The sequence below is a fragment of the Triturus cristatus genome, chromosome 11 (genome assembly GCF_964204655.1).
Source record: "Triturus cristatus chromosome 11, aTriCri1.1, whole genome shotgun sequence".
Lineage (NCBI taxonomy): Eukaryota > Metazoa > Chordata > Amphibia > Caudata > Salamandridae > Triturus > Triturus cristatus.
In genome coordinates this window covers 372,155,477-372,167,684 of record NC_140594.1, presented here as the reverse complement: position 1 = coordinate 372,167,684, position 12,208 = coordinate 372,155,477, and the positions used below count along the sequence as shown (strand labels likewise).

Below are 12,208 nucleotides of genomic sequence, written 5' to 3'. Positions count from 1 at the left end.
ATTAAGGTTAGGATTTCTTTTTTTTTTTTAATCTGTATTGTCACCGGAACTTCTGTGGAAATAAATAAATAAAAAATAAAAAAAGGAAAGGGTTAGAAAATAATTAAACTACTTGTAACAGTTATTAAACATCCAATTCAACAGTGAAGTTGGATTTTTGATAAATATTAAAGGGAAACATACTTTAAGAAACGTACCTTTTCATTGCCTAAAGCCCTTAGAAGCCCATTTGCATTTGTACTCACACTTCTGCTCGCCAGCAATTAGCATTTGAAGAGGTGTGAAAAGTGCTGCCAGAGCAAAGAACAAATGCCTGATGTGGGGAGGCACTGTTGTTCCTTTGACAGGATGAGCAGTGGGGTTGGGCCCGGGATCTGGATTCATTTCAAAGAAGCCTCCCCTGTTACAGGCCCATGTTAGCTGACATCTGGACAGGACCCCTCCTTTGTCCCACGAATCACGTAGGCTGCATTCACAGTGGGACTCTTTTTGACATTAGACTTCTGGAGTTACAAATAACACTGGGGCCACCACAAAGGGTGTGAGCATGATGCAAAAACAATAATTGTGTATCCATTGTCTGATTGCTGGAAAACTCTACATTGTTCTACCAGACTACTATCTCCGAGTTTAATGTGGGTACAGTGGTTACCCCTAACTGGATTTAGATGTGGGAGGGCAGTAGGATGGACATAGTAGATTCCCCACACACACCCAGCCCAAAGAGCCCAAGTTTAGTGTTGCCAAAGTCTTCCCCAATCTAGAAAATGCCCAAAGTGTGTAGGGATGGCCCCAGGAACGTCTACCCCATTGGTTAAGGCATGCCCAAAAGTGATTCCTGCCCACTAGCTTGTGCCAGGCAAAACTGTGTTACCTTCAGGCACCAACTTCAGAAACTTCCTACACCTGAGGAAGACCAGAAGGGGACAGAATTTGCTATCTGCAATCTGAGAAGAGCCCTCAAGACTGGACCTTCTCTCTCTTGTACCCAAGACAAAGAAATTCACTTCAAAGGTCATAAGGCTGACATACTGTTAAAGCAACAGAGAAACAACAAGCTACGAGTCGCCTTTACAAGCAACTACCCATCTGACCGGTTGCAACTGGACCTGGACTGAACCGTGCTGTTTGGTATCTGCCTGATACACTCTGATTCTTTAAGCGCCTCCCATGATGTCCTGGTTGGATTTAGAAGTGGTGGATTGGGACTTAAAGAACTATCGTCAGAAGGTAAAATCTTTGACGAGGATGAACCTGAGTGGTGTATCCAGGCGTGCTCCATCATGGTCAATGTCAAATTGTGCCTAGGTCCCGCTCTACGTGACCATTGGCTATCATTGACACTTTATGTTTCTTGGCGCTATTCCTACTTAAAACTTTATAAATTCATTTCTCAAGTTCATCTTATTGGATTTTTGTCATTTTGGTGTCATGTTGTTTAATAAATTGTACTCTATTTTTCAAATTCGGTTTGGGATATTTATTATTTTGCATTACGACTTTATTACTGTTTTGGCCCTACATAAAAACTTTACATATTCCCGAAGTAAAGCCTGTCTGCTCTGTGCAGTAGCTACCAGCGGCTTCAGCTCAGGTTAGTTCAGTGACTTTGAGGGTTCACTCTTATAAGAGTTGTGATCATTCCTTAAGGTATGCAGTCACCCACACCGAATATTAATCCAATTTCTTACAGATACTCACTAAGAGAAGCTGCAATCTTAGAGGCGATAATAGAGTTAAAAACAGGATTTAATTTTTTTCCGGGAATTATGTAAGGATAACAGGAATTGCACGCAGAATAGTTTTGGATTGCCAATTGCAAATATTAGAAACAATACAAGTTTACGCTCCGCATAGTATGATACAATATACGCATAAATGAACAGTCCTGTGGCTAGGATCAACTCATAATTCTTATTATTGAGGTTAATACAAAACACCAGATTTTTTCTAGAGTTATATAGCCCCAAATGAATTTGTTTGTTTTACAATTACATGATGCGTCATTGTTTGCTTCAAATCGCTTGCATTTTCTGTTTTCACATTTTTGTATAACTGAACTACATAGTATTTAATTTCAATCCTTTGTTGTTTTTTTAAACAACAAAAGGACTACAATGCCATAACAACGGTGATTAGCACTATAAAGGTCTGAATAACATAACACCCACTGTGGTTCATGATTAATTTAATGAAACGGATATTAAAAAAATACTATTAAAATTAAATGATTCTGGTCAAATTTGGAATGGGTTCTACAGGATTATTCTTGTCTCAAATTAATATCCTCCACATCACACTGACACAATGTTCTGCCTGTGTTACAACCCATCTCGAGCTCACAGCAATGAGATATCCATAATTACATTAATACTGTGACCAGAGTAAATTACCTTCTTCTTTGGGCCAACATTAAAACCTTCACCTGACTCACATTAATACTTACACCTGGATCAAATTAATGTGCTCTACTTGTACGTATTAGCGAACTCTCCTGGCCAACATTTGTGAACACCTTCGCCTGGCGCATACTAACTATCTACTGGCTCACATTAACGTCTTCATCTGGAGGATATTAATATCTTCTCTACCCACCTGTTTACAATAATGTCCTCCCCTGGATCACTTTATTTTTCTCCAACAGCACGTTAATTCCATAATCTGGTTCACTCTAAAGCCCTCAAAGCACTCACATTAATGCTCTCTCCGGGCTCACTTTAATGCCCTGTCCTGGTTCATGTTGAAGCGTCCTCTCCAGTCTTACACTAATGCCCTCGCCTAGTTCAAATTGCTACCAATGCTACTCTTGCCATGGCAAGGAAAAACAGATTTACATAAAAAATAAAATATAGTGTGTTTTCAGAAGGTTTTTGTTTTTCTAGCATTAGTACTCAAAGCACTCACCTTCCCACACCCAGACGCTTTTGTCGCGGCTGCAGGTGGCCAGCAGGCTGCCTGAGGGGGCCCAGGCCACAGATTTCACCTCATTTTCGTGCCCTTCTAGTGTGGTGACGCACTGCCGGAGAGAGAACAATGAAAGTGAAAAGCTATACCTTACAGCCGTGATGGCTCTCACACACTTCATGGACGCTACTCAAGAAACTACCCACCTCAAACTCTGACTGGTTCTTCTTCCAGATGCAGGTGGTGGCATCAAAACTTGCTGAGGCCAGATAATTACCACAAGGTGACCAAGATACCTTCCTGACGGTCCTCTGGTGACCTTCAGCAAGTACCGACTTGCACACCCATGCATCACCTGTCAAGAAAGAAAATAGGGACAGGGCAAAGGCAACATCAGCAGCAGGGAAAGCATATTTGCTGATGGGCAATACTTTATACAAGAATCTAGTAATGTGCCTTGCTTGTTCTATTTTATCCCAGCTATCCAGCCTCCTACAAGGGTTCTGGGAGTCTCCTCACAATCCCAGCAGTGCCTGAGAAGGACCTGGGAAGATTGTGTGTCGTTCAGCAGTGGCGTGTTGGTTTTAAATTGGCTCCCACTAATTAACCTTGCACCATCAAAGTCACATGAGTGCTGTAAAGTGTCCACTTCTCGGAGAATTGCCCTTTTAGTATGTGCTTCTTCCAACAGTGCCAAGAGAGTGTCAAAGGACTCTAGCAATGCTCATCAGTGCTATATGACTCCAGAAGTTTGGGATTCCAAGTGGATAACTCTGGCACAGAACCCCATCCAAGTAGGCTTCCTCCAACAGTACCCTGAGAGGGCTTTAGGGGCTTAAACAGTGCAAGATCTCTTCAGCAATTTGCACTTACTACCATGTGACTTCTGTGGTGTGAATTTCTTCCAGCAATTCCGCACCATCGAAAGTACACCCGCAGCAGTGCACAGTTAGTCTCAACAAGCTACATCATTAGTTATTAATAATAAATCTATGGGAAACCGCTACCCTCCTTTGCCCTTCATTGACCATCTCACCCTCATTGCCTGAGTCACCGATTGACTGAAGCCACCTATGTGGCATGCAGAGTGATGTAAAATAAAAAACAAAGAAATGTGAAATAGTACTCTAGGAGATTTCCTTCAGGAGTGCCCAGTAAGGGCTATGGGCTTGCTGTCAAGTGTAGGGTAGTACAGAGAGAGGATACCACTATGAATCTAGATGCCAGAACGCTGCATCTTCAGATACCACAAATGCCTTCGGAAGGTGTCTTGAGGCAGACGTAGGGGATGTTCTGGGGACCCCGGCGATGTATGATGTCAATGACAGGTAAAATAAAAACAAACTTTTCCTTTCTGACAGGACAGGGAAATCGAGTGTTTGTACTAAAGGCAACTGAAAGTTACATTGTAGTGAAAGAATTGAAAAGAGAGGAGCTAGTTCTGGTTAAGTTTGGATAGTTTACTTGCAGGGAAAGTGATAAGGAGCAAAGCGAAGCAAACCAGTTCTAAGCAGACAGCCTTCCACACCAATGCGCCCTTTTGCTGAACACTTGATTTCATTCTTAGTGAGAACGGAGATGTGTGCAAGTACACCTCGCGCACTGCTAAACGCAATGAATTTAGAGCTCTACAAAAGGTAGTTCTAGGTGTGGAGAACCCACCTGGGCTCGGATTTTTTTTAGAAAAGGGGCCAAGGCTTGCTGCTGGTACCTGATCACAACCTGCAAGTCACAGGGTCGAGATCTGGCTAGTCCACTTACTGTGTTTTCCTGCTAATTATCTGCAGTGCTACGAGTCCACTACTGGGATAGAATGTGCAAATGGCTGTCAGTACAAGTACATGTGCGGACGTGTGTAGGTGAATTCGATTTTATCTAAGGGGTTCTGACCAGACAAAAGAACATATGTTCATTCTGGCATTTGGGCACAATGTTTTTTTGTGTGCAGGCTAGTACCCAGTGCATCTAAAATTGCCATCTAATAAAGATTGCGGAGTTGTCTGTACAATACAGAAATGTAAGTGTGTGAGTGCATGCTAGTGATACTGGGTAGCTCCTATGGAAGGATGTATTTTTACAAAAACGTTTGAACATATTTGTGCATCTTGGTGCATACTTGTGAAGGAATACATATTTTGAGTGCCTTCTGAGTACCATCTCATTCATCCCAAACCCCATACCACTACTATGATCCCCAAAATAACCCTTTCTAGACTCTTCCCTACTCTAAACCTTTTTGCATCATCTCATACCTCTTTTACTATTCCGATCCCCCAAAACAAGCTTTTATAAACCCTTCTCTATGACTCTTCCCCACCACCTCCCTTTTACTCATCCCAAGCCTCCTTTTATTGCTATGAGCTCCAAAACATGCCTCCACTAGCCTTTTCAATCCAAATAACAGACTAACATGTCCACCACTCAAATTAATTTCAGCTTTCTTTATACTTATTCACCACTAATCCTTTATGGGTTCCAGAGTAGCGTGCTACTTGCAGAAAAAGCGCTTCAACGCCCCATCAGGGGTAGCAAGTGCTTTATCAATGCAAACCTTTTTCCCCTCTTCTATCCCTCCGCTATACTTCTCAATCCAAATAACGGACTAACAAATCCACCACTCAAATACTTTCATATTTAACTTTACTAATTCACCATTAATCCTTTATGGGTTCCGGAGTAGCTTGCTACTTGCCGAAAAAGCACTTCGATGCCTGGCCATGGGTAGTAAGTGCTATATAAATGCAATTACAATACAATTACAATACAATATGCTGTGCCTTCGGTTTGTGCGTTGGAACGTACCCTCCTTGCCCCAGATTCTGATGGAGCGATCGCCTCCACAAGATGCCAGAAGGGTTCCAGTGGGGTTCCAGGCCAAGAACCAGCAACGAGAGTCAGGGTGGGCGGAGACACGACTGAGCAGGGTCAAGGAGTCTTTCATTCTGTCACCAGTGTCTAGGAAACCCTCACTACAGAATGCACTGTCAGGGTCCTGCAGAGAGAGGAAGAGTGATAGTCAGTTTATATTTAATCCCTCATTTCCAATTTTTGTTACAGTTGTTTACTGCAAGTTGCCAAGTCTTTTTTCCTGCTTCTGGGAATGTGATGAATATTAGGCAGTAACAGTGTTTGATACTGCGGTTTATCTTCAGTGCCCTAGATACTATTACTCACAATGGTGAACCAAGTCTCTAAAGTTAGCTGTGGTTGAGTAGTTACAGTTCATTATTAGAGGAGACGAATAGGAATATGAATTCAAATATGAAATAACACAATAGTTTTTTTTTTTTTTTAACCTTTGTTTATTAGATTTTACAACCAACATCGCTATAGTAGCATGACATATAATATTGAGGTAGCATTCGTCATAGAGATAGACCTATAATGCGTACAGGTATACAACTCAAAAATTACAGTGAGCATGGCATTCTGTTTTTCTCCAAGGTACATACCCTGAACTGCAGTGGCCCATCCGTGCCTACCCCCCCCCCCCTTTCCACCCTCCCCCTGGCTAGTCCATGGGCCCCCATACAACAAGTCTACCGTGTGCCGCCTCCCTATGAAATAACACAATAGTTACCAGACTCAAAGAAGCAATGTCCAGCCAGAAGTAGTTCTTTAAAAAGCAAATACTTCTTTAATAACCAATCACTAAAAATGAATGGTTAAAAGAAAATAGAACGGATAACATTTGAAGTGCCAAACACGTGCGGTTGCTGCGATACAACCCTAAACACAACCCTAGGTTAGTCTCCGGTGACAAACACGATTAAGAGCATGTGTAGCAGTCAACTTCATCAGCACTTTGGAATGGCTCAAATCTTTGGCGTTACAACAGGGCTTGCTACTAGAGGTATCGTCAATGGATACTGTTTCAACAGATGCCAGCCCAAACCATCACTGCACTACGATAGAGCTTGGCAGGCTTGCTGCTGTAGTGATGATCGTTATCTACCTATGTACAACGCTAAATTAGCATAACCGCGTTAGATGTTAGAAAGCCATCTTGCCGCTTTTGCTGCTTTTGCACCCGACACTGTAGTCACGTTATTAGAATTGAGAAATGCATACTCGACTTTGCTTCACATGAGAATTGTCTGTTGTTAACATCTTAAACAGTGAATAGCGACCTTGGTCTGTACACAGTGTAACAGAAACAGTCTGGATCGCTAGACGGTGCATGTTGTTGAGTTCAGGTTGATCGGCCCACTAGTTTAGCCATAACACACACGCAGCTGCAAATACCTGGAAATCGAATGCTTTTAATATTGCAGTGTTGCATGTTTTTCAACACATTCGGAAGAAGAGCGTTCCTAGAAGCAGAGCATAGCTGATCCTGTGATGTGAATTCTCTGAGCTGATCTATACGGTATGGGGTTCCCCCTTCAAGCCTAGAGACCTTTTATTAGTCTAATAATACTATTAGTGTGTTAGCGAAAGGAAGGTGGCCTAGAGCCACTGTCATTTTATTATGATTGCTCCTTGCATTTTCTATGGTATTGTAACTATGCTGATGGTTTTGATTTTAATCGTTTGTCTGCTAATGTTAGCCAAACTGCTGCATATTAGGACACGAGGTTTAAAAAATAAACTCTTTAAACTTTTCCCGTGTCTCTGTTTATTCTGTTGTGAACTGGTACGAGAATAATTACGAAAAGGTGTTTCTGATTCCCACCATTCCTGAGAAATATACTAAGTCGCTTGTTCTGGGTTGTTTATACATTGGGACCGCCGAGCTAAATCTCGGATAACGAATGGAACACTGATGCTGGCCGGATAGGGGTTCTGGGTTCTGAGGTGAGTTTTTGGTACACCGCAATTCACTGAGGGCCTGGGTTCCTGCGCATAGTTCTGCGCATAAGCAGAATCCCTGCAACACTGCCTGCTGCAAAGTTTGAGTATAAACTCTATAAACCCGACTGGGAAATGCAAAGTTTGTGGGGCAACTGGGCTATTTGGGAAGGGTCGCACAGTCAGTGGTTTTTCGCTGTGCCTCGGTGTATCTTGGCGCTCAATTACTAATTGATGCACTCATGGAGATAAAAGGGATCAGTATTTAGAAAATATTTTAAGTTTGTTGTCTTTTTATTTATTAAGACAATTACAAAGTGATGTTTGTGGCCCTCCAAATAATTCAGTGTTATAGATGTGTCAGAATTTGTATGATATGATGGGGAAGAAGTTACAGAGGACTCAGCAAGGGATATTTGTCGGTCACTCTTGCCAGTTGCATGTAGGCTGATTGTAGGGAAGCTGGAACAGTTCTGTTTGCAGACACCATAAAAAACATGTTGTTAGGCATTGCACCCATGCTTGGGTTCAAAATATCCAGCAGTCTCAGACCCAGGACTCCCACTGATGTATCTTCATGTACGATGCACATGAAAGTTCATCACAGCACGCAGAATCCTGTTGTGTGCATAATTGGATATTTTTTCTTAAAGGTATCGTAGACATTTCCCAGTTGACCTGGTGTACTGTGCAGCGAACTATGAACTTGGGTGCTTCTTATCTGCTAGCAGTTGATTTTCATTCTGTGTGATCAACCATTCTCAGATTCAAGCACAACCTGGTTTTCACGACTTTGCAGCCTGTTGATGAGTTTCTTTGTGAGCAAAGGTTAAATAATGCGACAGTGTCTAATTGGACCATGACCAAGACTCCTGAGATTCCACTTTTGGTTGGATTGGAGGATTTTCCAAAGAAAGGAAAGCTGCATGTTGATGTCCTTGACACGTCCTTAGTGTGAGGCACAAAGGAGAGCACTGCATCAAAAATTACACCTAGGTTCCTTGCTGCACCCAGGTCCGTGGTGGCATACCTAGATAGAGAGGGTAGGTTAGTTTCAATTCTACCCAGCACCAATATTTCAATCCTGCCTTTTTTCATGTGCTGTAGTTATAGATCCGAAATTGCTTAGCACAAATCTAACTATAGAGCCGTAGAGCACTGTGAAGAGAAGTAAGACAAAGCAGGGGTGAGTCTGTGGGTACAAGATGTGGACAAGTCAAACAAAGGCAGGTGGCACTCTTCAGGTAGATTAGTAGTGGGAAGTTTCAAGGAGAGGAGGTGTTTGAAGAAATAGAAATTGGGTTTGAGTTATTTCTGATACTGTTATTCATGGCCCTCCAGTAATGCTGCTGCTGAGTGACTTGCAAACCTAACCTGAAGTCTAGATTTTCGAAGCCAAGTACAGTGGAGTACCATAAATGATTTAAGTGTGGGAGACGCCGGAGGTCTTTAAGATAATGCAGCGCAGGGTGGACAGTGGAAGCCTCTTAGAACTAGAGTTATTATGTGAAACTTTGAGAAGGCTCACTGCAATATGGAAATCCCTCTTCAAGGTTGTCAGAGGAGCCCCTGTGATGCTGGCTACGAACGTTTTTCCTCTGGCAAGATGGGACATGACCTGTGCCTTGTTGGTCATGCTAAAGTTATCTTCTGCAAAGTAGACTTAATCTTTCAGCACAGGACATTTGATGATAGGCTGTGTTATCTTTTGATCAGTAGGGTTTCTGAAGCTGAGGGAGATGCATTGTAGTGTAGTAGCCTAAGCAATTAGAGTGGTCGACGAGTAGTTATATGAAGCCATTCAGCTCCATTACACAGAACTATTCCTGTCAGGGTCCAGGGTATGGGGAATGCAACAACAAAACTGTGCCTGACATGGGCACAGAGAAAACACCTGTCAGCTCGTCTGTGATACACCCAGGTATCATGATCTGTGGCCATACCTTTCCGCTCTCATCATGTGTGCAAGTGCCATATTCTGCCCTTCCAAGTTCTGCATGCAATCAGGGGAAAGAAAGGCACTCTGAGCTTTGGTAAACTGAGGACGCACTATGCAAGGCGCTGGAGTGTAATCCAGGCAACTACATTTCCCATGAATTGTTAATGGCAGCAAGAGCATGTCGAGAGAGTTGTTGCTAGACAATTGAGATAAATTGTTGCTGCAGACAGAACTTTCCTACCAGAAAGTGTGGAAAATCTCGGAGATTTATTGTTTACTTTTTGAAAGTGTTTTTGTAATCAAAGTCGAATACAGAGAAGTATTCTTCGTAAAGCAATATTATTGTGGGTGGACAGTAACATCCATTGATAATGCACAGTATCAGAGATAATCTTTAAGGAGTATAAACTCATATCTTCTTTTTGCTGAATAACATAAGGAGCAGGAAGGATCCTAATCTATTTAAAAGACTTTTTGATATCTTTCTCACAAAGCATATATTCTATTAAGGGAGTAATATATTATTAGGGTAGTGTTTATTTGGGATCAATTTGAACTCCAATTCTTATGAATGTCTGTTACTTTACAGTTTAAGAAAACAACTGTGAATATATGTTCAAACCAGACAGCATGTTCCACAAATAACAGAGAAGAGAGGGAGATAATTTTAAAACTCTTTTGACCTTGATTACATAGATATTATTTATGATTTAGTTCCAGAAATATCAGAGTTCCACGGATAAACAATCTAAGACAAAGATGTTTTGAACATATATATCATTTGTTATAGCAAAAGGTAGATGCTGGAATATATTAATAAGATACTAAAGATATTAATCTTGCCTTTAGATATCTGCTGTAGCGCAATAGATGTTGGTACACAGTAAATAGACAGGTCAGAGGGGTGATAACCTGTGCTTTAGTTTTCTCACATATCCCATTTCCCTTGGTGTACAGATAAGCAACATATTACAATCTTGTATGGTTGCCTGTGGATTTGAAGAAGTGAAGAAAAGGTCTTCGCTGCCGTTCACTCTGGAATTAAGGTTAGTCCATTCTGAAGTGAAGAAGTGGTTGGGAAATGAGTTGATTCTGCTGTTATTGCAAACGCCTCTGGCCTAAACTTACCTCATTTGCTGAAAGTCTGAACCAAGTGTAACACATGGGTAATGGTGATCAGGGATGGACATATACCTTGGTCTTTCCCTATGTGCATGCATGAGAGAGCAGTGTCTCAGTACCACAGGTCTGATTTACAAAGTAGCATCTTTGCATTAGTAAAATATAGATACACTGTTAAAGGAAGATAGCAGTCCCACTTGAAATACCTCACAACTGATAACACATCAATAGTCAAAGCTCCTGGGTTCAACCTTAATTTCTTGCTTTGGCCCACCTTCAGCCTGGTTATTTTCTAATTTATTTGCTCCTGTTTCTCAACTCCAGTTCTTCCTACTTCTAGCTTTTGAGCGCATATTTTCTCTATATTTCCAGTCAATCTTCTGTTCCTTGTCATTAATATTTTCTGCTAATTATTGCGTTGGGCGACTCTATGCCAATGACAAATTCATACCACCATTCACCAACAACTGCCTGTCAGCTCTTTAGACCTGCAACCTTTAACAGCCATTCCCCCAGCTTTTCCAGATCGTAGCGAGGCAGTACTTCAGTTGGCTGATACGGCGAGACTTCCCCTGATATAGATTTGTTTTGACCTTCTTAATAGTGGATGCAGATGTATCCTTTGGCCACTAGGCCTACCAGAGGGATCCATATAGATGCTGAAGATCACCACTGAGGGCTTGGAGCCCTGGTAATGTTGTTTGAGACATGCATGCGCTCAGACCTGGAGAAGCTCATATGGAATATGATGGGTTCTTTTCTTCAAGTATTATTCAAACCGTAGTATGATGAAGCCATCAAACTCCATATAGAGTGTTAAATTGTTAATCAGGACTGGATGATGAATGGTGTTTAAGGCAGTGAATTGATCAAGGAGAAGGCGTAGGAAAAGGTCGCTACTGTTTGAAGGAGTGGGGGGGGGGGCTGACTATCTGGTTTGCTGCTGCCTCCGTGCAGTAGGAAGGCATGAATCTGCACTTGTAATCCTGAAGACAGGTGTTAGACTTGTTCATTTCATGGTTTTCCTGTAGCACTGCTTTTCTACAGAATAAGAAGAAATCCTTTAAAATATACACTTAATAAGTAACTTTTTTATTGAGTCCTTTTGACCATCAACATTTCATAAAACGTTTGAGTGTCAAATGAACATTTGCAAAGTCGACACCACATTTCACTCTAGCTATTATGGCATTGGAGCTTCTTCAGGGATCTTGGCATCTTATTTAATACATTTATCAAGTTGGTGGCACATCTGATACTATTTCGTCAGATGGTGTACTCAATTTTAGGCATATGTCAGTGTTCTTGTCCCTCCCACTTTTGATTAGGTTGTTAGGTTTCTCTATCACCGTCTTCCCATGACACATTCTATCTTTGGTGGAGTTTCATTTTTTCCCAACTTGTTTTCCAGCAGCAAGGACAAATGCTACCCCTTCCCCAAAATACAGTTCA

At 41.7% G+C, this 12,208-nt stretch overlaps 1 protein-coding gene across 2 annotated transcripts in view; it reads right to left on the bottom strand.

The window, feature by feature from the left end:
• The window catches only part of CIAO1 (cytosolic iron-sulfur assembly component 1), a 132,068-nt gene that overhangs the window by 95,526 nt on the left and 24,334 nt on the right, over positions 1-12,208 (bottom strand). For both annotated transcript variants that reach the window (XM_085634312.1, XM_085634313.1), the window contains exons 2-4: positions 5,707-5,896; positions 3,111-3,259; positions 2,905-3,016 (exon numbers count right to left, since the gene is read on the bottom strand). In XM_085634312.1, coding sequence (XP_085490438.1) covers positions 2,905-3,016; positions 3,111-3,259; positions 5,707-5,845 — 400 coding nt within the window. In that variant the 5' untranslated portion in view covers positions 5,846-5,896. The remainder of the gene's footprint in view (positions 1-2,904; positions 3,017-3,110; positions 3,260-5,706; positions 5,897-12,208) is intronic.